Raw genomic sequence first — 27,916 nt, 5'->3', positions numbered from 1 at the left:
TAATATATAGGACAGTCAATATTTTATGAGCGCATAACATTTCCTTCACCGGCCGCAGTTTTTGCGCTTGTGCCAGATAACATCGACAGTACAATTGGAAATTGGAACTCGAACACTGAACGAGGTACATGTCAAGGATTTGTAAATAAACTAGGTCATCAAACCTCAATGACTCATGAACAGTAGTCATCTACGTAAAGAAGATTACGTTTTAAATAGATTTTTGGATTAGTAGAAAAAGCTGACAACTTTTAAACTTTCTATCTTTTATTTTGTATTTTTTCGACCATGAGATCTTTTGTTGAATAAATTGAAACGTAGTTGCTACGTATACGTAGCACGTAGGCTGAACATGTAGCACCATCTACGACTACGTAGCGAGCCGGGCGCTTTTTCTCGGGAATAAAATGTCGTAGCATACCGTTAGCCTCTTTTTTACGGTCTACTACTTATAAATAGATTTTATAACGTTGTTAATTGGAACGGCGACCTTGCGTTTACTTTACTTTTGATTTCTTAACGCCTACTTCCGTATATACAATTTTTATAAAGTCGTATATGAAATAGAAATGAATCTTACCCTGGTTGGCATAGTGAAAACAAGGTGAAACGGGTTACTTTTAGAAATATTTTTATTAATTTTCTAATTAAACAACACATTTTTTTATTTATAAACCCTTTCTATTTTTTTATTTATGTATAAATCTTTACTCAAATAATGATATATACATACATATAAAGAGTAAAAATATGGAATGTATTATTCGAATTTATATTTTTACTAAGATTAATAGTCAAAAAGGTAGAGATGATAAAATTCCGCCTATTTAATTCGACAACAAAAAAATATTAATTTAAAACAAGAGGTCCATTCATGTCGCATCGGGTTCGGTATGTACATATGTATAGTTAGTTGTACTGCACGAGTTCGGCAGACGCGCCGTCGCCTCGCCCGCCCCCGTATTGACCCGTCTATATTTAGCTTCTACCATTCTGTGCCACAGACCGTGATAATGAGGCAATTCGCAGTAATTGATGTTCTGACTAAATTGATATTTATTTCAAGGTCATGTAAGGAAATTTATGTTTATAATAAAGTCTCTCACGGGACCATCCTCTGTGTTTTTACCATGTTGTTCAGAATGTTGCATAATATCTACATTTCTACCGTGGTCAATTGAATGTCGCTCTACCATTTTTCCAATGCAAGATATTCTCCGCTCCATCTAAGCTTATGTTCATAACGCACTGCATTCTGGTCAGTTATTTCATTTGTAATGTTACAAAGCAAAGTTTAAATAATATACATAAAAGATAACATAGAAAGTGTATCTCTTGTGCACAGTTGTAGGCTGACGGTAAAATATTATCGAATTACCCAAAACCTGCCCAACAGAACATATTTGCTAAACATATAATTTGAGATATCGGAAGGTAATTTTTTTATCATAGTTTATGCTGAAAGACATATATATGATTATGTTGCATCGTAAAGTAGCCCGTTTCGAACAAGTTTTCTTCAAAACTTTTTTTAATTTACTTAAAATTAACTGAATATTTACTACCAGAACGCAGGCAACTGTGCTGTATACAAGACTTTTCTACAACAACTTTACTTCTCAAATTGAGACAAAAATACAATATAAACATACCTGTGTATAATAAAATTTCATTGATCAAGTTTAGTTCGTACCGTAAAAGAACTTTATATAATTTTAGTATTATCAAAACTCTAGCGATAAAATGGTTTCAACTACAAAAAGGTCGTAGTTAGAGATCTCTTGCATAGATGGCGCTGAAAATAAAACTAGTCTTGCTATCGGTCACTAGATGGCGTGAACCCAACAATCACAAAAGCTCGATTGAAATTCATGAATTACTAAAACTCGAATCGGTCACTAGGTCAAAGCAGATTGTTTATACATTAATGTATTGCGGATATCATTTATGTATACAGAATGTTAAACTCTAACAAGGAAGATTTGTTTTCATTTTTGCTTTGGCCTACGATTATTGTCATAAAGTTCTGCTGCTTTTACGATTATAAATGACCTTACTATTTAAATCAGAATTAAAGAATCATGGATGCATTGCAATTGCAATATTCCCAAGACTATTCCTAGATGAAGTCTCAATAAAAAGTACATATTTATTACCAACAGTGGATTTTCTTATAACTTTGTAGATAGATATATGCCTTCGTCATTAGCTACTGCGTTTTTTATAAATCCGATTATGATGTCGTCGTCAATGTCATCAAAAATGGATAGTAATTATCACAGATTAAAATGTAGGTTTAAAATGTGATGACATTTTGACAGTACACTCAAGGCTCTTCAAAATATTTCAACACTAAAACACAAGTAGTAACAAAACAAAAAAAAAACTATAAACTCTGTGTATTTAATGAGGCATTTTTAAATATGAAACACGAGGCAGCTGCACAGAACGCAACGGCGGAACAGAATAATGACGTAATGGTCGTCGCAAACAAGAGTCATCGATGCCGTGTAGATATACCCACGCGGTGTTGAGTACCGACCCTGACCCGTGCGAGGTCATGCGACCCGCCCTACCTGAAAATCCAGGGTTAAATTAACAAAGCCCGCAGCCTATTTCAAACATCGTGTTCAGAGATTCCGCGAGATATGCAAACTCGATTAACTACTGTTGAATTAACAAAGGCGTCGAAGATGATATTGATAAGACGCGTTCGCTTTCATATGGACAAAATGTTTCGTAATATGAAAAATTATTATCTCAAACTAGCTGTCGCCTGTGACTCCGTTCGTACGGAATTAAAAAAAATCATTAGTGTCTTATGTGTTCTTCAAGACTGTGTTCTACATCTATGCCTAATTTCTGCAGTTCTGGAGATACCTTTCAACAGAAATCCATACATCCATCTAAACATTTGCATTAGTATTAGTAAGATATCAATCACTTCTACGTAAATAATCCTGTGGTTGGATAAAATATTTTTTCGTTTACTATATAACTAAGGATTCTATATATTTAATTTAATTTGCAAGTAAAATAAAAAAAAAGTCAAAATATAAGAATAAGGTAAGAATAACCCGAGAGCGAGTAAAATTAAATTTACTATGAATAAATTAATATCAAATATGAAACATTTCATTTCGATGAAAAGATATTTTCACTGAAACTGACATTTAAAATACGTTTCATTCGCTCTCTTAAATTAATAAGTGAATTCAAAAAATGTAATTGAGAAAGAGCTTAACCATCAATTTTTATTTAAATATAATTCCAAGTGATGTCTGCGGGAAAAAGTCCAAGGTTAAAACGTTTTCAACACCATTTTCATAAATTTAAATTTCACTATCCATTCATATTTAACAGTGGTAGAGCCCGCTTTAACATCTTCGCACGAATTGGCCCGGCTCGCCCGGTGAAATACCACGACCACACAGAAGAAAGGCGTGAAGTGGAAGCAATTCCGCGTTTCGTCTGATTTCGTCTTTCACTTCCCACCTTTTTTCTAATAAGAAAAGGGTGGGAAGTGGAAGTGGACTTTCCGGATGAGAAGATGCATGGAAAGGGAAAATACTTTCTTTCTGTGCATCCTCTCTTCCGTCGATTAAAGGTAGGCAACGCATATGCCATTGCGTATATCTATTGTCAACGGTCACTCCGCTATTTCAGCGATTTCTCGGTGGCCGCTCGCTCGTTTGCCACCTTATGATATAAAAAAATATTTAATATAAAATTATCTACCCTAAGTGATTATTAAAGTTATCCTTACGACTGAGTACGGCTGTCATTTACACAATGGACTGAATATAGCTGTATGTAGCCGTATTCTTATCTGTAATTTTACACAAGTATCATTCATATGTAAATAATATTTAAAATTGCAAGTTATTCACACATCGCGTTGTTAATAACTTTAATGGAGTTCCGAGCACCGTTCTCTCTCAAACATTAATTTCAAATGCTAGCTTGGAATTCAGTTATCCGTACATATTGACCGAGAGCCGAAGGTTGCCTACAATTTCAATTTAGACATACATATAAATTCTGATAGAATTCTTAATCTAAGCTTCATAAAGCAGATGTGTTTCATCGTTAGCTCATATACGTACCCTGTGTGGGTTGAATCTACTCTAAATTAGGGGTAATTAGGCTGTATTTAACCAGGTTGGTACAGTGCATATTCATTGTCTTCACATACGCAAATGTAATTCGCTTGTATTACTATTATATAATGACTATGCTTAAGTAAAAAACTTTACTAATTTCATGAATGTGAATATTTGGATGAATGAACGGCTCCCGCTAAAATTTAACATAGATAGAAAACATAGTCTGGAAAAACGCATAGACTACTAATCAAGTTTTTTTTAACTACGCGTGAATAGAGTCGCGGGTGGCAGTTAGTATATGACACACACACACACACACATAACTTCGTGTTATGTGTGTGTGTGCATGTGTAACTGTTTATTCATTCCTTCCATTTTGTTTACACACTTTACATTTCGAAGGGGAATTACCTTTACACGATGTTTGTGTATGATTGTTATTTTGCATTACCTGAAAATAAACAAATACGCTGCCTTCTCCTTTATACCTTTAAATGAAATACTTTAAATGTAACATAATTTAATTTATCGTACCTCTTAATAGACGGGAATCGAGATGACGGGCTTTTTGTTATTAAAGGATCTTCCATACAAATGAATATTTTGCTCCGTCATTTAAAACATAAGTACCGTTATAAAACAATCATAGCAATTGCTCATTTAATACTATCTTTATCTGTTTTTAAAGAATTATCAACACTTTCATTATCCATAAGAAACAAAATTAACTTAAATAATATTGTAAGTATTGTATTCTGATTCAATGCACTTATCATACATTAAAAGATTCACTGCACTTCTATAATTTATCCTGAACTTCTATCATAATCACTTGTCAAGAATTGGAAAATGTCATCATCTCAGTATTTCATTCTTAAATTAAATCTATAATTTAAAGCGAAATTTAAATCGGATTTATCGTTTTAGTTTTGAATAATAGAATGTTATGAAATAATAGAATGTGAAAATGAAGTTAAACCTTTATATCAATCTGTCATGATTACTTTAAATCTTCTTCTTCGCATACTTCATTACTGAAGCTCGTGCTCGTTGATATTCCTGTACGGATATGCCGACCAGCAGTCTAGCTAGAGGCAGAATAAATATGGGAAAAAGACTACGCTGCGCGAAGTGACATCATAAGAAAAATAAATATGAATACGTCTTAAAAAGATATAAGATATCGGTATATAAAAGTCACTAAAGAAGGCATGTACGAATTTATCGCAAAAATAATTGCCGTCAAACGCCACTCTCCTGAAGCGAAAAGCTTAGGAGCTGAATCATATCCATTTAGACGCTTGTGCAAGATCCGTCGAACCGAGAGCCCGGATGTGGTTTGACGCATTTGAAATCCGGCAATTTATATTTGTTTTAAGTGCCACCAAAATAAAGCTTACGAAGTATTAGTCAATACTTTGATTGCTAAAAGAAATCAATCAATAACAATATTCATTTCGATTCAGCTATCAAATTGGTGAGTTATAACAGCTACCGTAAAACAAGGATCTTTTGAAGTTTTTTTTAAATTGACTAGAAGTGCGCTGATGAGCTTTTGAAATTTAATATAAAATTAAGTGTGACTTATGCAGTACAGTATGACAGCTTAATAGCAATGTACAGCTTTGCCGAATTTCATTATACCATAAAATAGGATAGATAGGATACTTGGCCAGCGTGGTTGACTAAGGCCTAGTTACCTCTAACTTAGGGTAGGCTCCGAGCCGTTCGGGGGGGACGTATAGTGAGCTGATGATGATAATAAAATAGGATAAAGCTTAATTGAATAAGACATAAAACTTGCTAAATATGTTCAGGTTTATCAGTTCAGTATTACTTCACAGTTTTCAGTATTGCCTACACACGTCAGTTTTAAGTGTGCAAGTTTTAAAACTAAACGTCTGTCGCTGACTTTAGCCAAAATATATTCGTTTGAATTGAGATATTTTTTGACTAAAAATTGTATGTAATTCCAATGTTATTTCAATGATTAAACAGCCACTAGAGTTTATCAAACAGATGTAAACATTTTGATGTAATCCATTATAGAATAGAAACAGTGAATAGAAATCACAAGGAAACAGAAGTAAAAGATATCTGTTCTGGGAATAAATAGGCTGAGCGTGGGCGGGACGATTTCCGGGAAAATCAATATACCGTATCCGCTTCATGAAAGTGGGATCACGATTAAATGCATCTGTTCCCAACATCTAATATAGTAAAAAATCAGAACACAAATAATTCTATTTGGTTTTGTACTTAATGGGAAATGAAGATGTTGCAATAGCGGTAGAGCAAGCAACGATAACACACTCTCGTTTACCACATTAAACTATAAAACGGTGACACACGTGCTAAGTATGTCCGTTGAACCTTCCTTCTTGACATCTCACGCATCGGACTAGGCACTAACCTTGTACTTTTACTGTGTATACAACCTACAATATTGATAAATAGGAAGTGTGAACTTTTCCGCGTATTCTGAGAGGTCGTGGTACTTCCCCTGTTGAGTTTAATTGAGTTATGTTACGATATTTTATCAACTTATTATTTTGTTGGTGTGTGTCAGATGCGAGGATGGTGGAGGCGGCGCAGCGACAGGCACGGGCGGGCGCGCGGCGTCGTTGCGGCTGGCCAACGGTCGCGTGGCGGCGCAGTCGGCGGAGCAGCTGCCGCGCTCACCCGCCGACCGCGCCGATCGTGGCCCCGACCGCGCCGACTGCGCCTCCGTGCGAATCTCTATCGACAACACCAATACCTGCTGCACTGATTCGCTCGTCACCGCTCTCGATGACGAAACATTATTATTAGGTAAGTATTTCACTATAAGATAGAAGTTAGACTACTAATGCTGCCATGAACTATTCCCAATGTTACTGTTAAGTAAGCCGCTTATTGTGTCATGCAAACTTTATGGCGGCTCGCAATTTAACACGGGACGTTGCGCACAACACAACACCTCCCTCCCTTCTGCAGAGAAATACGCTCGCAGTTACACACGAGCCGCTATAAAGTTGGAATCGTATAATGTCTTTACTATACAACCTAAACATAGCATCCTTTTCTCGACTGTCACTAGACATTTGCTTATTCAAAATGCAGAAGTATTAATACTTCTTACTATGTTGTCGCCCGTCGTATTTCTGTTCTTACTTCTTACATGCAATAACTGCTGCCTTCAGCACGGCTTCGCTGTTATAACAATAGTTAAAGCAACTCTTTTGTGATGGAGCCCGATAATAAATTCTTTTGAATGGTTACTTTGATACAATATTTATTCAGACGACGAGTATAAAGAACCTTTGCCTTCTTAGAAAAAATATTGGATGATTTATTCATAATATTAATATACGGAATACAAAAGATTACCTGCCATTAGTAACTGTGTAGTATTTTAACGTCGTTTGGTCTAAAGTTATTGACTAAAATATCAGCTTCTAAAAAAGTCACATGTAAAACAAATAAAAAAACAGTTCTTAAAGAATAAACAACATTTATTTCATTGGATAAGGCGGCGCTTGACCACTAACACAAATCCACCATCGGGTGGACCGTCATCTGTAGAAGTCTTGTCTAAATCGGTGCAGTCGTTTCAAAGATAGCCTAGAATACTATTATTTGCGGTCAGACAGACACAAAAATTTTTAAACATGTATATTCGTCATATCCAGCGCAAATATTCACAATTTTTTTTTTTCGAAATTATAAACAGACGCTCCAAGTTCATTTTTTTTATTTATAGATATCGATTTCAGTTATTTTGCAACACCATATCGATTAATAAATATTTTTACATTACATAACTAGCACGTGAAATAAAACGATAAGTTATATGTTACGTCTCCACTGTATTACAATATTGCCATCCAATTTCCTTGAAAAAAAAAACAGAAAAAACAAATATCGTATACAATAGGCACGTCATTTAATATTTACGGTCACGTGTTTTGAATTCTGATAAATCTCATTTCAGGGTTAAAACAATGAACTGCAGATGTGTTAATTATCATATCAAATCAGTTTACGCGACACATCTATATTTTTCCAACTAATTGCATTATTCTTTATCGTGTTATAAATTTAAGTGTATATTATACTATTGTCTTCGTTAACGATCTGAAATAAATTTCATTTATTTATTACATTTTAACAAGGAAGCTTCAAAGAATAATTACAATAACAAGAATCAATTTAAAGATACTTTTAATTGTGTAGGAATTGACAAGATTTTTTTAAATATTAACGCTGAATTCTTGAATTCCAAACTTCATATTTATAAAAAAAAAATATAATTTTATTTCATATCCTTCAATAGATATAAAAACCTTGCTTGTATTGTATACAATATTATTGCATTTTAATCATGCTGATTGACCTAAGACCTATTTTAAGATAAATCTGCAATATAATACTACGATAATAACGTACTAAATGATATGAATATGAACTTAATTATAATAACACATATGTACTTCAGATGAATCGTTAACTAAAATTTACTTGCTGTTGAAAGTGTGAAAAATTAGACTAAATAATTTTGTATTTAACTATATTTTAAAATTATAAAACAAATCAATTAAATTTCTAAAATTAAAATGAAAATTACATAGAGCTGTTACTTTTACAAATAATAAATGCAATAATTACACAATAAATTAAATACACAGACTAATTACATATATATTGATATATACTTGTATTATTTCAACATACATGTAGACATATAAATTGTGTAATATGTAATTAAATTATATTTTTTTCCTGAAAACGTGATTAAACATAAATTGCTCATTTCTTTTATGATCACCTGAGTACTGTTTCTTAACTCTTTTATGAAGCGACGCAAGAATGTGTCGTAAACGCTTGTCAAGAACAAAGCCGGTGAAAACATTAAAAATAAACACGCCAACATTGTTTTGATCCATTTCAATGTTCCCTTTAATCTCCACTAACACGCTACCCCGTAATTGATTCATGTTTATGCGAATTTAATGAAAAAACACGAACTTACTCGACAACATTGATTACATTTGAATAATTCTGTACGTTAATGGATGTAGTTACTAATTATTAAGGTACATCTAATATTATCGCTTTCCAATTGAAAAAAAAAGTTAGGTTAAAACAAAATATAACATCTTATCCGTGACAGATATATTGCCATCTCGTGTGTACATTTCGTAGTATGGCTCTTTTATATTTAACCTTGATTTTTATTCTGGAATAAATAAAAATAGAGCTATTACGCCTTTTTCCAGATTGCAATTTATAAAACACAAAGGAATTTTAAGCGTTGTTTATCGTTTCGTAGAGTCGTAAATAGCGACCAAACTAAACGCAATCAAAATTCCTAGCGTTCGATTCTTAACGTTTTCAATCGACAAAATGATATAAAATTTACGGCGGTTAAAATGCAATAGCCTAATATCTTTTTCACTTTATAAGGGACGTAAATCGTTACCAACTTATTTCTGAAAAAAATGCCGTTAAAATCAGTACATTGTTGGTTTCACTTGAAGTTCATGACGTATTTATCAAAACAAATACTACTTATAATGTTAATAACAATTTTTTAATATTTGTATAAACAACAAAATTAACAACACTGAAATAATAAAATGCAACGTAGTTAATCAAAAAGCAAATGAAGAACAATAATCGGATTATCGTTATATTTTCGCGCCAATAAAACGATTTACGCGCGAACCGCCCGTTGGCATTCAGCGGGATTGCAAATGTCAATCGTGTGAGTGCGTCAAAGTCAAAATGTCAGCGTCCGCTCCTCCGCCTCGCCCTCCTCCAATGTCTGATTGCCCTCCAGTGGGCAACGACTGACGAGCGGAGCCTTCAAGCACCAGTTAATAACTCTTAACTGCTCTCTAACGTAATAAAAGTTTCACACCAGAGCAGAAAAGTGCAAATTTCCATTATTTAAATGCCCACGCAAGCTGAGACAGTGTTTTCTTGATAGTAAGTGTGCGTTTAAACAATATTAGTACTGCACTAATTTCTGCTCTACTTCACTACCCTAGTGCGAAAATTGGAAAACATAATAAAACTAATCATCTGCACGTTCGTCTCGTTCTACATTAAGAACATTATATTTAGTCAAAAACACTTTAAATTATGCGAGCACCGAAGTGAAAATTATTGTTTTATGAAATAAATATGATAAAGCATTAAATTAAAATTATTAAATCGATTAAATAAAATTCTGTAACCTTTACAATCTCTACTACATATTCTATAATATTTTCTATTTCTCCAAATCAATTACATCGGAAGAGGCTCACCTGTTTGTCGCTGGAGGCCGTGTTGGTCGCCTCTTTTAATACATCTTACAAACATTACTAAAAATAATTAAACTAATGGATATTCTATCATGGATAAGCGGTCTAAATTTTAAACTAACAAAGTTTGTAGCGACGCGACTAATGAATTATAAATAAAACATTCCTCATTCCTTTTGCACCGTTTTAAAGAACACAAAAGGATTTCTTAATACGAACATTTGAAAGACTTTCTGTTATCTACTTAGATGAAAGCGACAACAAAGAAGTTTTCTCCGACCAACTTGTCTGTTATTTTAGAAAAATTACAGTTAGAATAAGCTACAGTTAAGTTTACACAAAGTACTGATCTGATGATGAAAAATTTGATATTAAATGATCCTAAAGTGATTTATTCACTGCCCAAAGGAATTCCAGAAACAAATAAAATAGGTCAATAATCGTAAAGCGGGATCATCGACTTTGTATTCTATAAATATAAGATATGCGCAATATTACTTCCATGTTCAATGAATTCGTTTGTGAATTTTAAAATCGTATGTTTATTGCATATTTTTACGTCATTTAGTTTATTTTTACGTCAAAAGATTTGCAGCATCTAGAAATCGAAGTTATTGTTGGAATAGCCTATTTATCAAGATCTAGAGTAATGACTAACAATGAGTTTGCACTAACTGAACATCTGTATAGAAACAGTTTTTTTTTTATTGAGATACGTGACAACTTCGCATATTATAATGATGAGTCGTTCCGAATACTGCGATAATTTGCGTAATTAAATGTACGTTCCATTGAATAATATCGTATCTTATCAAATAACATTTTGTCCAAAATAAATACGTTATCGCTTACTATAGTTATTTATAAACGAACCATTGTTATAGACGATAAAAGCTACATTATAATTGCTTATTAGTCATGGAATATTGAATTTCTATTGGTATTTAGCATACTTAATTAGGATACGTTTAAAGGCCATTCGTTTTCCTGAAAGTATACACTTGGGATCGCCTCAAGTTTTAATCTCGCTCAAATGGTTCTAAATGTATCTATTTGTTTTTGTTTATAGCTTTCCCTTTAGAGCTTAATGTATTTTGTTAACGAATAAATTGGTATTTTCAAAATATTTACACTTTAATAGCAATAAAATATTATATTCCCCTCTTTTATTAAATTTGAAACAAGCAAACTTTGCATATGCGTTGCCTTTTTATAAACATTTATTGTAGAAGACACTAAGATGAATAGGAGGCTATATTGCCTTATTTTGATAATTGATTTCGTTAATTTTTTTTTATTATATTGTGCTAAACATTATCTGATGGCCACTTGTAAGTTGAACCCTGCGTACATTGCAACATAATTTTAACAGTCTGAATATGCTAAAATAATTTTGATATTTTTTGGACATAAACATTCTCTAATTTTATAAAAATCTATCCAGTGGTTTAAGAATACATAGAGAACAAATAAAAACATTTTTTTTTATGTAAGATATTGGGAGATGCTCTGATTTATTGTCCAATGGGTAAGGTAGTTAAACTTTGGACGGTAACAATGAGTGGATCGAGTTAACATTGACCATGGTCGCGGCGTCGAGACGCGCATGGCTCGCTTCCGACGGCCGGCGAGTGTTCCCACAGAGCAGTCTCTACCCGCCAGCCGAGCGCGCCGACACACCGCGTGTCCTGCTGCTGTCGCGTCTACTCTTAGTGCTTGTTCGCGAGTGCCGGTGTTACACTTCAATAGAAGATATACGATATCAAAATGTCGCGAGGGGACTATCACAATTACGTTCGTAGTTAAAATATATACAGGGTGTTACGTCCGCTTTTAAATGTTAACTACCCCGCAATGTTCTTTTGTTGTATAAAATGTATTTGTCGTTCGTTGGGTCTAACAATTTTTTTAAAGGCTTAAAATATGAAAAATAAAATGATCGCATGTTGTGTTGTGAAATATGTGTTAAATTAAATTTTCATTTGGATTTAAATAAGCGAAATCGAATAACGAATTTTGTTAACCTATTTAAGTTGAAATTGGGACAAGGAAATTTTACTGCTGCCAAAATAAACATCAATACAAGGTTAATTTTATAACAAAACATTACTCATTACTTTTATCGTATATATAAATAAACTTTTTGTTTAAAGCTATAATACAGAGGAGAGAAACTTAAATGGTTACGTAATTGATAAAAGGAAAAGCGCGTAAATAACGTAAAATAGTTGAACATCAAACAAATAGAAAGATCAATTACACAGATCATAAGATTCATGATTTGCACAGATTTCTAAATTATTCGCAAACATTTCAAGAACAATTGTAGTAACCAATGTATTTGGATCAAAAAGAACTCCGCGAGTTAATTTCGGTTCCAATATAAACAAATGTCTCGCACAAGAAAAAGAATCAACTAAACCAAACAAATAAGTCACATCATTCTTTTGAGTAGACAATTTTATACATTGCTAATCTATGTGTTACTTCAACTTTTAATTGTTTCAACTTCAAAGCAAATGAAAGCTTTCGCTCCAAGATATGAGACAAAAGATCAATTTAGGCGTAGCTTTCTACGGACTAATGCATAGCACTCCAAACCCGTGATCATTTGATCTATTTTGATTAATATGTAAGTGTTTATTAAAATCTCTACATAAAGTTAATACGTTCTTAATCGTGAAGTATAAAACATATTTTAAAATTATAGCTTCAAAACGATGAGGGCGTTTGATTTCACATGCAATTTATTAGAAGTTTAAAAAAAATTTTAGGTTTTATCTTACTGGTCAGTATTAACAAATTATAATAAAACAAATATTAAGAAACGATTTCACAAGGCGCTGGTAGTACTCGACTACGAGTTGTACCTAGTTCAATTGACATAAGTAATCCACACAAATAACTGCATGCGTATTGGTTACATCCACTTGAGTCTTGACATTGCTACAATATTATTTACTATAAACGGTCACGTGACGAGCAAGACACGATTAATTCATGTTTATTAAAGAAATTAACGATACGACGCACGGTATTGGTTACCTACGTGACGAGCTAATTGAGTGACACGACGCCGGAGGCTGTAAAAAAATAACTCACATGTCAGCCTTCAGAATACGGCCACTTTAGCTAGTGAAAAGCGTGTTCTAGTATTCTTGGTGTTCTTGTAAGGTTAAAAGTAATCTTACATTCATTCTATTTTTACCTCTTTCAATTACTGAGTAAAAAAACTAAAATGATTTCGAGTAATATTAAGAAAATAGGGGATATGTAAAGAAATATTGTATTATATAATATTGTACAATTTAAGACCAACACGGAATTGACTGAATCACAAAATACGTTCGACGAACGACGTAACCCAATGATAGATAATACACGTGAAGCTTACAATTGCAAAATCGTAACTATCTTTGAATGTAATTGAAGTTTAAAGTTCATCAAAACACAGCTCTCTGAATACATCGTTCGATTTGAATCCAGATGTTCGTAATCAAATTCATATTAAAGACTAGCTTTTATAGCGCGTCTTTGCTCGGATGATTTTAAACACTACTAAAATAATCATTTAGATCGCTTGTACAATTTAAGTCCACAAAGCTGTTATTATTTTGATACGGTTGTTTATAGCTGTTTGGTTTGGTTTGTCAGCCATAGTGGAATAACGAAAAAGTGTTACTCAAGTTTGTTTAAAATCGTTTTGGTATGAATAATAAATAATACTAATAAATGGATTTCGATACCAATGCGATGAGTTTTTAAATAGTTTTTGCTAACAATATATTTTGATAAAAATGATTTCAAATAAATCCTTCAACACAGAGTGTTAAGTGTACTTTATTGAGTACATTGAAATATGTTCTGTATTGTTAAAAGCTTAAGTGTTTCTGCACCAATTTATCATTTACAGATGACATTCTCTTGTATTGACCGGAAGATGGCGACTGTGTCGTCGAACTTTAGCCCGACTCACTGTAGGATAAATTTAAAATATTATAAACAGAAATATTAATGTTTTACGATAGGGAACTAAAGAATCATATCGTTTCATTCGCTTTGTGGAAACACAGATGGAAAATTTTATTGATTCGCCAATCAACTAACAAACAAAACGGAATCTAATAATTACAACGATTACTCTTTGCAATTTAAAAATAGACACTTTGTTTTTTTTTAATTTTATAACATAAACTTGCTCGAGTTTCAGCCAATGACACACAATTGAGTGTGTCATTGTGCGTAGTTTTTCGCGTAACAATGGAACATGGAATGCACGAGGGCCGGTCTTCAGCCTGGCATTATTACATTTTTAATAATCACCACTTTCATGTTCTGTGAGCTCAAACAAAGGTTTAACAGACTACGCCAATTTACGTTATGCGTTCGTGTTTTGAATCGTAGATAAAAAAGTTCACATGTTCTTCGCGCATTTCGAAATTAAAAAGTTTTCGCAATGCTTAATAACTATAATTACTAAGAATTAAATTTGATAATACTTGATTTAAAAAAAAAAAACTCTAAACGAGTTATCATAAATAGACCCTTTTCTAGTTAAAATTCGAATAAATTACGAAACCATATTTGAAAAACGTTATTTAATTTTTCATAATATTGACGACATAATTTATAATCAATATTTATAGGCGGTTTTTGTGGTTCTTATTATACACCTAATTAAAGATACAAATAACTAATTGTAATATTAAATATTTGCGTCAGCAAACACGTTTGATCGCCCTTCCTCATTGATGTTATACGAAAAACAAATATGTAATAGGTTTGGTTGCATAAAGTTTTTATGGGCAATTTTGACAGGTATAACTGAATTTTATATTACTAAAAAAATACACAGTTTAGTCACAACACGTTAGGGTTTGTTTGTAGGTGCATTTCAAAGCCGTCGTTGAAAGAATTTTCACAAAATAGACAACCAGGTCAGATACGGAACACTGTTTATAACTTTTAATTAATGATAAATATGGATTATCAATTAATTAACACATGATAGTCTAATTACATAATGTTATAGGCTATATAATTGTTTTCAAAACATTTCACTTTACGAGATATTTATCTTGTTTTCTTACGTGTTTGACCCCTTACTTTTTGCGATAATCGATTCCACTCAGAGTTAATTTCCGTTTATTGCACTTCTTATCATTCCATAAACTAACTCTAGGGTAGATTATATAGGTATGTCTCGTCTATTAATTTGAAATTAATTTCCTTCGAAGTACACCCTTAATTTTATCTCAGACCTCCTTGATATTTTTTTATAATTACTCAACATAATCCTTTTGCTCGTTAACCTTTCAAAAGCAGGTTTAAAAACAAAACCTAATCAAAACTAAAATTACCAATGTAATTTTAGTTAAACGTATAATAATAGATTTAGTTATTAAAATCTTTTATGCTATATAAACCGTTTTGATTTAAAAACAATAATTTTCAAATTAGCTAAATTAAACCCCAACTCTACTTTCGTCCCGATGATATTTTACACAGCCTTATTATGTTATTTCATACTAATATTATAAATGCGAATGTTACGATAGATGGATGTATGTTTGTTTGAAGGGCTGAACGGATGTCGATGTAGTTTGGCATAGATGTAGATAATATTCTGGAAGAACACATAGGCTACTTATTAAGTTTTTTAATTCAACGCGGACGGAGTCGCGGAATATAACTAATCAACTATATAAAGATGAAATCAATAACAAAATCGCATCATTAATCTTAATGGTAAACCCGTTCAAAATACTTATATAAATAAATCGTAACATATCTCCACAAAACGATGTTCCACACATTCGTTGCATTGCCACACCGTCGAATCCAATAATGTGTGGTTTTGTGGTGTTACTAATTGGAAAATAGCAAACATCCTCTGCCCGCAATGCATTATAGTGTTGCCTTGTTTTGCAGTAATGATAAAAGATGGCACGTGATCATCCATTAATATATACTCTTAAAATAACAACAAAGAATCATAAAGTTGTATGTATAGGTGATATTATGCATACTTAAAACTAACTTGTTATTTTGTCACGTCAATTAACTTCCTTATCGTATTTTTACGTTTTATTAATTATTATTAATTACCGCTTACGCTTACGCGAACACTATTATGTTTACATCTTACTTCTTACTAATATTATAAATGCGAATGTTTGGGTTTGTGTGGATGGGATGGTTAGATGAAGTTTTGGCAGAAGGTATCGGTAGAACGGCTTAACGGATCACAATGAAATTTGACATAGATGTAGAACATAGTCTGGAAAAACACATTGGCTACTTTTTTTTTAATTCTGCACAGGTAGAGTCGCGGGTGACATCTTGCGTAGAATATAATTTTAATAGAATTAATGAATATTTCTTTTTTATCTACTTTAAGGTCACGATAGTGTATACTAAAATAACCTTCCAAATTACTGATATAACATACATTTTGCGGTTTGAGTTTCCTAAAATAAGTGTGAGAAACAAGGATATCTGAACTGGTGATAGAGGCGCTGCTATCGCGGTTGGTTCGGTCAGAATATATATTTAGAACCTACATAGACAACGAAAATGACATAAAAGAAAAAAAATGTGACATTTTTGACGTTAACTGGGGAGCGCTAGTGAGCTGTCATATTTGATATTATACCAACCGGCCACCGGTTCAGAAAGTCTTGTCCGTCTATGGAAAGGAAGGAATAGAAAGCGTAAGTACTTAGAAATGTCAGAAAAAAGTCTTCCCTCTAATACTGTTTGGAGTTTCACAGTTTTTTTAAATAATCTGCTTTAAAAAAAAATTGAACACGATGTTAGTTCCGTAATAATACGTTTCCCACAGAACAATTCCAGCCAGTACAATCGTATACAATTTATGAGATAGCGTCTGTACTATCATGTCTTCAATTATTCCATTCAATCAATGGACGTTGCTTTAAACGAATGATTTTTACGTCGCAGCAATCTATATAAACTGCTTGTTACGAAATTAGGTTACAAAACGGACATACAATAATGCACAGTTCGTTCTCTTTGTAAACGAAAACTATTCTCCTTTTGTCATTCTTGCGGTGGTTAGTGCATTCATGTAGTTTGGTTTTATTTAAATAGATTTAAAAATGCACATTCCTGATATCCGTCAGACATTGACAAAATTTAAGAGTTGACAGAATTTGTAAAAGAATATCTCACAGCAAGAATTTTGTATCACAATTAAGTATTTAACCGCGCCTCTAATCTCACTTCTTACTACTATTATAAATGCGAATGGTTGGATGGATGTTTGTTAGTAGGTATCTCCAGAACGGCTGCGTGGATCTCGCTGAAATTTAGCACAGATAAAGAATATAGTTTGAAGGAACTTATAGTTTATATATTAAGTTTTTTCTTTAATTATGCACGGACGAAGTCGCAGACAAAAGCTAGCAAGAGCACAAATGTAAAACATGCCAACATTAATAACTCGCTCCATCGATAACGTATTTTAATCCTTAGCAATATTTGTTATTGGTGCCAAAACGCGTTAGTATTATTTACCATAATTATGAGTAATACACACGTGCTATTTAATAGTGTTTTTTAATGTATTCGTCATTGATTGCTAAACTAACACAAGTCTCGACGACATTTCTCAGTTTCATGTTTGTATTGATACAAGCATGCCGTGTGTACTGATCAATTTAACTGCTTTGTTTGATCCTTGGTACGTTCAGAGTATAAGTAACACCTGACAGTGATGATAAGGAGAAAACGTGGTAACAAGGACAGCATGCGCAGAGCATCGCGGATCATGAAGAGAAAAATACAAGCTAAATATGCCTTGAGTAAGATTTATCTCTTCATTGCATTCATCATTTTAATGTGAAGGGATTGCATCAGATTTTTTTAATAAAACAGTTCTATTGCGTATTCATAATATTGGATAAAGCTATTGTTAGCGATTAGCTTTCTTACAATCACGATTAAAAATTACTATTTCGAACCAGTGTATTGGAATATATTATGTGTTTAATCTTAACGATACGTACTTGTTTTACCTCTAACGAATTTCATGAACTTTATTTTATATTTATGTGATTTTAACGTTTACTGGATCACATATCATCTAATTTTGGCTAAAAAGCACTGATTTTTTTATAGTCAGTTCCTCCCGAACATACCCTTAAGATTTTTTTTAAAACTTCTAGTAATTTTTCGAGAAAATTCAAGGACAAAGCCAAAGTCACCTGCACTTGTATATTGTTGACATTAGTGTGTGAAAAATTCGATATTACGATTAAAAACCAATTTAATCTACGTAATCGATTAACAGCGGCAAATAACTATTGCGCATTTAATTGTAATCAATAACAAATAGATGTCAATTTGTTTTGCTTACTTATCTCAAACAAGAATTCAAATTAATGTTTATGAAAGCCAATAAAAGTTTGGATGGATTGTGTGAAAGATGATATGCGGGGATGATATAAGGGGGTGAATTCAGATATGCTAGGTGATAGAGATTGTATAGAGAAGTACATGCTGCACCATTCCTCCGTGGGGACAGGAGAGTTGATGATGAGAATAGATCGATAGGTCAGGTTAAAAATGTAAGGTTACCTTTATGCATACAAATTCAAATTTTAAAAGATTTTTCATTTCATTTTAATAGTAGATATACTTAGAAAAATGTCTTCTAACCATTCAAAATATGCTCGTTATAACAAGGTCAATGGAGTTATGCAATTTTATAAACACAAATATTTTTATAAATATATTTATGCTTCATTAAATATTTAGTTCTAACAGCTCCATTCATCTTTCATCTTTATAAACAGTATATTATTTTTGTCAGTGAATAAGTTTTTTAAAATATTTCAGACATTAAACTTATCTAAGATACACCATTATAGAAATTATAAATAAAATTATATTATAGTTCAACTGTGCTTTGGTGATTGAGGACTGTTTTGACCGGGAAACAAATTAAGTCGATAAATAAACATAATAAATAAGTTACTTTTTAGATTTACAAAACGATAGTACAAAGTGCAAACAAATAAAATTTCCGCATTTAAAAATGTACGGATCCTTTCTTCTATATCATATGTTTGCGAATTTATTGTACATACTAGCTTTTGCCCGCGACTTCGTTCGTGTGGAAATAAAAAAAAACTTAATTAGTCGCCTGTTGGTTCTTCTAGACTTTCTTCCATAACTATGCCAAATTTCAGCGAGACCAATGCAGCCGATCTGAAGATACCTTCAAACAAACATCCATCAAAACATTCGCATATATGATATTAGCAAGCAGTAATGTGGTACAATACGCGTATCCCTTCGTGACAGTTAACTATTGACCTTCCAGGTAACTTGTTAGATTTAACTAGTTACATCTGATTCAGACAAGGTTATTCGGAAGATTCAACAGCAGCTCTAACTGGAATGATTGGGAAATTATAGTCTAAACAGGAAAAAATCTGTCCCGAGGACGAATCTTAGTTCTATTAATATTCCGCAACATTTCGGGGTTTTCTATTTTCCAGGTCATATTATAATGTACATGTTTATACATTAAAGTTTATAATTAGTTTCTTTTTCCGTGACTCATTGCGTTTTCTAATTAATTTCATTTCGCTAACGCAATCAACCAAGGTCAATCTATTTCTAAACATATGAAAATAACATTTTTTTTTTCAGTTGAGTTATCGCGGTCAACATCCGCAGTTGATAGATAGAATGGCAATTGAAATGAAATGTTTATAAAATAACCTAAAAAAAAATTGGCAACATTATTTTGAAATGTCAGTGGAATCTATTGAAAAATATCTATTAATCTTACTTCTTACTAATATTATAAATGCGAAAGTTTAGATGGATGGATGGATGAATGTTTGTTTGATGGTATCTCCAGACCGAATGAACGGGTCATGACGGAATTTGGGATACACATAGAACATAGTCTGGAAGAACACATAGGCTCCTAATATTTTTTTTTTTACTCCGCGTGGACGGCGTCGCGTGTGACCGCTAGTAATATTATAAATGCGAACGTTTAGATGGATAGATGAATGGATGTTTGTTTGAAGGTATCTCCTGAACGGCTAAACGGATCTTGATGAAATTTGGCATACATTTAGAGTATAGTCTGCAAGAACACATAGACTACTAATTATGTTTTTTTTAATTCCGCGCGGACGGAGTCGCGGGCAACCGTATCATAGATGTATAACAAAGAAGTGATTGAATTAAAAATTGTTTCTGTTATAAAAAGTACTGAATCATACCATACACCTATAACGCACTTAAGAAATTTTCTCTTAGTATCTCATAAAAACGTCTACGTTAAAACATTGATAAATCACAATTAACATAAATTCACAAACTGATTTTCAATGAGATTGTACGTCATAGTTGATCGCTAAATATCCAAACGAGGCGAATGTTATATTTGGCTTTCATAAACCAATCTAGAATAGATATACACATTTTGATATACTACAGCTAGTGTTTTTCATTTCAGTCTAAATTGTACGAAAAACATTTTCATTTTGAATGAGAAATATTTCAATGTACAATCAGCTCATTTTGGAGCGCAATTTTTTCATTAAAATTTTTTTAGAACACTGGAACAGACGCAGATTTTGCTTTATTTTTGGTTACGTAATTCACACATAGAGAACACATCAACACTTCTCATTAGTTGTCACACACACGCGACGCGACTCATTTGTCTCGCTTACGACTTTGACTTTTAACAGACAAGACCTGTCAAGCGCACGCAATTCCCTATGTTAAATAATACCAACAATAAGTTCTAAATTGAATTGCTCGTGCTCGTTTTATATGTGATTTTTTTTAATTATTATGCGTGCATAAGGAATTAATTTTATGTCAGCATGAAATGCTCTGTATGCTCTCCTTACCTCACTCGCCACGAAAGGCGGCAAAATTTCCTTGGTACAACACGCTTTGTTTAGTCCGTTTATCTATAGTCTAAGCCTAACGAAGCGCGGCCGCAGTTTTTCGGTAGACTTTTGGAGCGTTGAGTTATTATGTTGCAAATCGTGTGACAGTCGTGGAGAATTCTGACTGATAGCTTTCGTTCCGTGTGACAGTGTTGACGCCAGTTTACCATGCGGCGACCATTGTTTACGTATCAGTACGCTCGGTTACACTCGACTCAACGAATACGAGTTATTGTCATTCGCACCTTGATCTTGATACTGTCGGTGTAATATTGTCAGGTTTTCCGATGTTATAAACATTTCGTGTTAAATATTTTAATGTTTATTTTTTCTGATATGCAAATGTTAATATATAAAATTCTCGTGTCAAAATTTTCGTTCCCATAATCCTCCGAAACGGCTTGACCGATTCTCATGAAATTTTGTGAGCATATTGAGTAGGTCTGGGAATCGGCTACTATCTATTTTATTTTATCCCGCACGGACGGAGTCGCGGGCGACAGCTAGTCTTGTATATAAAATTTTCGTTCCCATACTCCTTCGAAACGGCTTGACCGATTCTCATGAAATTTTGTGAGCATATTGATTAGGTCTGAGTATCGCCCAACATCTATTTTTCATCCCCCTAAATGTTAAGGGTAGTCTACCCCAAAAAAATATATATATTTTAGACAAACACGCGGACGTAGTCGCGAGCGACAGCTAGTATTGACATATAAATCTTATAAAAAAACATAAATTAAACACTGAAGAATGTGTTAGTATCATTTTAATACTTGATTTATAGTTCCTTCGTATTTTCTTAGTATTAATTAGACTTTACATTTTATCTAGCATTTGGAAAAGACCTCGATCTAACATTGACATGTTGACGAATAAATTTTGTGATACTATTCCTAATTTTAGTCATTAAGTCACGTACTATGCATATCTTTTTGTAACAATTAGTCTGTCTTTATGTCAAGGTCATTTTTAACTACACACTAAGAATACCCGTACTTAACACTTGTGGATTCTTAGAAGTGGTTAAACAGCCTTGTCGCGTCACAAACATTACTGATTAAGGTTTTATATCTCAGACAACTGATAGCAATCAATTTGATGATCATGATGATTTCCTTATAATTAACAAAAAAATACTTATCTCATAATGAAATTAAATAGATAGATTTTTATTCTCGGCTATCCTATATAAAAATGAATAAGGAAATAGAATTACTTGATGATAACCTAGACCAATGACTTTTATTATTATTTTTAATAATTTTAATTCTTAGATTCTTAAATAAAAATTCTTATTACGATTATTCTAATAATGGAATTTTACAATTATTAACTTATACGTAAATTGATATGACCAATATTATTGAGCATGACTGTATAGAAAAGCGTACATACCAAATACTTGAACGGTATTTATTTTAAAAGAAAAACAATTAAAAATGTCCACTGAAACATGTTGAATAAAGTATGAAAACATAAAAAGATGTGCTTGAAGTTTCCCCGTGCTAGTCTCACTAATGATGTGACATTGAAATTATGAAAATCTTTTTTTTTTTTTTGTGACTGAGTAGTCACTGTTTGCCTTGAGGAGGCATTTACAGTTTCACCGGGCTTGAGGTGGCCGAGCGCAGATGGCGCTTAGCCTGAACCTCGTTTATGAGTAACAAGACTCGAGAGCTCCCTCAGGAGCCTCGGCTCGGGCTGTTACTTCATTATAGTTACCGGGTTGGGAGGTCACCGAGCTCTTAGATCGCTTAGGTGGACGCTCCATGGAGTGACTGGTCTCAAGGGCCCCCGAGAGGGGACCTCGGCTTGGGCTGTCACTCATTACGCGTTTAGCATTCCGATTCAAGGGTGCCCGAGAGGGCCGAACCTCGGCTTGATCGGTTGCTATTATCTGATTGCTATTAATACATCTAACATTACTACCACTTCGGAATGCGTTATCGCTGGGAGAAGAAGTGGCGGAAGAAACTTCAGCAACGCTTCTATTATTAATAGGAGAAAATCTACCTGCTATGAGGCCGTATCGCGAGAATGATTGCCGCAGCCGACAGCGACTGCGGCGTGTGGTCTGTCTGTGTTGTTTTACCTTAGCTTGAGCGATAGTAATTGGATCGTCTTGAAAGTCAAGTACGTTTCTAGGTCTACGATGATCCCGACGGAATTTACCGAGCGCGATTGGATTGTAAGTGGCGGCACTTACAACTAGTGGATTAGGATGGCCGACAGCAGAGTCAAAATAACGACGCGACGCTAACTTCAGGTGTTGGGCGATGGTGGGCAAGTCCAAGTCTATATGAAGATCACTGTTGCGCATGTACCACGGGGCTCCCGTGGCTCTACGCAAGAATCTATTCTGAATCACCTGAAGTCGGTGTATTAGTTTCGGAGCTATGTGCGCGAATACCGGACTAGCATACGTCATGACGGGACGTACTACTGATTTATAGAGTGTCACCTTGTTCCGAAGGGACATTTTGCTCTTTTTATTAAATAACGCGTAAAGACGACCTAGGATGAAAGCCGCGCGGTTTCTAACCCGGTTTACATGAGCGGAGAAGTTAAGTTTAGAGTCAAGGATGACACCCAAGTATTTAACGTTGTCTTCCCAAGGTATTGGGCTGTCCATGAGTGTGACGGATGGAAGACGAGTCACTTTGAGGCGGGAGAAGTACACTGCCGCACTCTTTGTAGGATTAATTTCGATCCTCCATTTCCGAAACCAGGCACCAAGGGTGTTGGCTGCGGTCTGAAGGCGTCGACAAATAGCATCGGGCTTACGACCAGACGTGTAAATACAGGTGTCATCGGCAAATAGTGCTAGTTCTACACCATGTACGCGCGGCATATCATTGGTGTAGAGAGTAAATAGGACCGGCCCTAGCACCGACCCTTGAGGCACCCCGGCTCGAACGGGGTGCGATTGAGAACACACTCCCTCGACGCGGTAGCGGAACGTGCGGTCACTAAGGAAGTCTCGTATTATGCATACGAGACGGTCGGGCACTCCGTACTCATATAGCTTGTATATGAGCCCGTTGTGCCATACTTTATCGAACGCTTTTGCAACGTCGAGAAAGAGAGCTCCGGTGTTAAGGCCGCGTTGGCGTTTGGCAAGTATATGTTCCGTGATGCGGTGCACTTGATGAGTGCATGAGTGTTTGGCGCGAAATCCAAACTGCTCGGCAATGGGCATGCCTTTCATATCCATAAAGGAACGAAGGCGGGCTAAAACTAGTCGTTCATAAATCTTCCCAAACGTTTTGAGAAGGCTTATGGGGCGATATGAAGTAGGATTAGAAGGCGGTTTTGAGGGTTTGAGGAACCCTATGACTACGGCGTCTTTCCACTCGCTGGGAAAGACGCCTTTGGTCATTGCCGCATTAAAAATGGCTACGAGGAGTTGTATAATAGTAACGGGAAGCAGTTTCGCCACCCTATTGGTGATGCTATCCGAACCGGGAGCTTTACGTGGTCGCAAATTTTTAATTAATATCTCGACTTCATCGCTGGTAACCGGAGTAATTGAGTCAAGTAGGGGCTCGCTTTTTCTCGTGTCGACCTCGCTGTCCACCTTTCGGAGGTGATCAGGGTCGATCGGTAGGCTACTAGGGGAGCACTGGGCTTCGAGACTGTCAGCTAGGCATTCGGCTTTCTCTTCGTCCAACATGGCTGGTGTCATATTTGAACGAGAGAGTGGTGGCATCGTCGAGTACGTGTCGCCTTTAAGTGACTTGGGAAGTCGCCAAAAGGCTAAGTGTGATGGCTTTATATTACGAAGTGTTGAATCCCACCGTTCGTTCCGGATAGCAGCTATGCGTGTTTTTACTTCACGCTGTAATTTACGTAGCTCTTTTCGGTTCGATTCAGTGGGATACAAATCGTGTGCTCGGGTGGCCGCGTTCTTGCGTCTCAACAAGTCTCTGGCATCTGGTGGAAGTGCCCAGCGTTGGTTGACTGACTCTGGCATCTGCCTTGAGCAGTCCTCTATGGCGGTTTGGATGTGACTTGTTAGAGAGCCGATCGCGGCGCCCATATCGTAATCCGTGTTAATTAGGTCGGGGACAGAGTTTAGTTGTGGGGAATTTATGTCTTTGAGCTTGGCACTAAGTTTGTGCCAGTCAACGACTGTTTTAGTTGGATGATCAGTTTGTGCCGAGGTCCCTAGCTTTAGTAGAACTGGTCGGTGATCCGAGTGAAGCTCATGAATCACCTCAACGTTACGTAAGGTTAGGTTGATATTCTTGATGATTGCAATATCAAGCACATCCGGAGTGTGTCCCAATGTATGGGGATAGTGAGTGGGCTCTAATGGCGCTATGAAATCAAAATCGAGTAGGTCAGACAGTGCGTCAAGCGCACGGCCGCGTTTACTGATTCTGGTAGAGTTCCATCGAATGTGTTTGCTATTGAAATCACCTGCAAGGATCGTGGCTCCTCCTAAAGATAGAAGGGATTCAAAGTCGGAGCGTAATATGGTTGCGCTTGGTCTACAGGGAAGGTAGACTGAAGCTATTGTAATAGGGTCATGACCAGTCATGGCCAGCTGACAGATCGATGCCTCTAGATGTGTTAGCGTGGGCGTATCGATGGGTACACAGTGCAAGGATTTCTTATAGTAAATAATAGTACCACCGCCTGGGGCGCCGGTTCTGTCATTTCTAACGATGTTATAATTAGAGACTTTAGGGTCTCTCATTGTCGGTTTAAGAAATGTTTCCTGCACGAGTAACACATCGACTTGTTGGTCGCGGAGGAATGTATGGATTTCGTCGCGTTGGTTCCTAACCCCCCCATTCGCGTTATAGACGGCTATACTAATCGAACGCGGTTTGACTCTGCCATTATTACGCGCGAGAGACGGATCACTACAATTATTTAATGCGTTTGCAGCCATCGAGACGCCTAGTTGTGTTCGAGGGCACTTACGATGTGCTTGTACTTTTTAATTAAGTACAGTCGGGTTCCTATATTTCCTGACGCTTTTTCGTATTCGTCGGCGAATGTTAGAACTTCCTCCATATTGAGGCTCGTAAGACGATTGAGGGATTCAAAAGGATTCCCTGTCGTCTTAGGTGGCGTAGGCATTGCCGCCGGCTTGACCGGTGCCGGCTTAGCGATGGGCGCGGTGGATGTATTACTCACGGATACGTTAGCCGTGGGACTGTTACTGCCCCATGCGGGGGTTCGGGCGTTCGTTTTCCACGAGGGTTGGAGAGGTGGGAATTCGTTGGCTGAGAGTACCGCAGGGGGCCGACGTACCGATCGCTGGGGTTGTTTCGGGCTACGCTTGGGTGCTTTTGGGCACCCGTGGTAGTTAGCGGTATGATCACCGCGGCAAAGAACGCAGGCGGGCTTTCCGAAAGCCTCTAAAAGTGATTTATCTTTCGGCCTAGAGCACTCCGACGTACCGTGATCTCCTAGGCACTTAACACACCTAGGACGAGCGAAGCAGTTGCGGGCCGAGTGCCCGTACAACTGGCATTTGTGGCACTGACCGGGGAGGCTATTTTTGCGTGGCGGCTCTACTATGAGCCCGCTGAGGCCGCAGATTGACTTTACGTCAAAAATGGCCTTCCCTTCAGGCGACAGCTCTAAATGAACCTGTACTAGGTCAATAGGCGACTTAGATCGCCTATTGGTCATCCGGAAGACGCTAATGACCGGAAATTTCTGATCTTTTAGGGACTGGGCTACGTCTTCCACAGGGATTTCCTTAGGGATGCGTTTTATCACAACTCTAAGGATGCGCTCTTCTGCGAGTGTGTACGTGTGGTAGTACACCTCCTTTTCCTGCAGGAACCGGGTTACGAACCTGAAGGCCTCGGCGGTCTCCAGTTGCATCCGAATGCCTTGGGCTGTAGCTGCGGCTACGACTTTAAATTTGTTGGACATGGCCGATTGAATCATCGGCCATTTGTCCGGGGCTTGGATGTAAATTGGTGGCGGTTTTTTATCCATCAGCGCACGGGCTACGGGGGGAACCGGACGGACAGACGACTGCTTTATGGGAGCAGTTTTGGGGGGCTCGACGGGCATTGCCATAAGGGCAGGAATCAGATCCGACTTGGCAGATCTGGATTCCAGGGCGGAGTGAGGGCGCGGCGCTTTCGAAGGTACGGGCGATGACGATGATGATGACGCTGCTGACGAGGGGGCGGGGGAAGAGCGCTTCTTGCGTTTTTTCTTATTGCGGACTTCCGTAAACATTCCTCCTGTGTCTTCCGGGGGATAAGGGGGAGTCTAGCTCCATTTCTTCGAGATCGCTACCCGATGATAACGACGCATCGCTGATGGGGTCGGTCGTGGATGGGCCTGCGCGGACTTCGGTTTCGGCGGTAAGCGCCATAAACGCGTCAGGGAATTTAGCCCTGAGGAATTCAAGGACGGCTACAAGATTTAGGTCCGCCATTTGGACATATGGTGGACCTATTCTTTATAAATATTAAATTCTCCCGGTGGGATGCCGGGGTGTGTATCCCTAGCTCCCTCCCTGCTGGGTTAAGCAGGGAGGATGTGTGCCTACTACGTGTAGCCCTAGTGCGTCCGAGTGCCGATCTTATTG

At 35.9% G+C, this 27,916-nt stretch overlaps 1 protein-coding gene across 7 annotated transcripts in view; it reads left to right on the top strand.

The window, feature by feature from the left end:
- Ih (hyperpolarization activated cyclic nucleotide gated potassium channel Ih) overlaps positions 1-27,916 on the top strand; it is a 143,504-nt gene that overhangs the window by 65,414 nt on the left and 50,174 nt on the right. For 2 of the 7 annotated variants that reach the window (XM_013307321.1, XM_013307320.1), the window contains exon 1: positions 17,960-18,222. In XM_013307321.1, coding sequence (XP_013162775.1) covers positions 18,135-18,222 — 88 coding nt within the window. In that variant the 5' untranslated portion in view covers positions 17,960-18,134. Of the gene's footprint in view, positions 1-6,675; positions 6,918-12,051; positions 12,191-12,412; positions 12,483-17,959; positions 18,223-27,916 lie in introns of those variants that run through there. The other 5 variants (XM_013307326.1, XM_013307325.1, XM_013307319.1 and 2 more) reach the window with 4 other exon arrangements.

The sequence above is a fragment of the Papilio xuthus genome, unplaced genomic scaffold, assembly GCF_000836235.2.
Source record: "Papilio xuthus unplaced genomic scaffold, Pxut_1.1 DF828142.1, whole genome shotgun sequence".
Taxonomy (NCBI): Eukaryota; Metazoa; Arthropoda; class Insecta; order Lepidoptera; family Papilionidae; genus Papilio; species Papilio xuthus.
The sequence above is the reverse complement of the archived record's forward strand: the minus strand, read 5'-3'. Positions and strand labels throughout refer to the sequence as shown.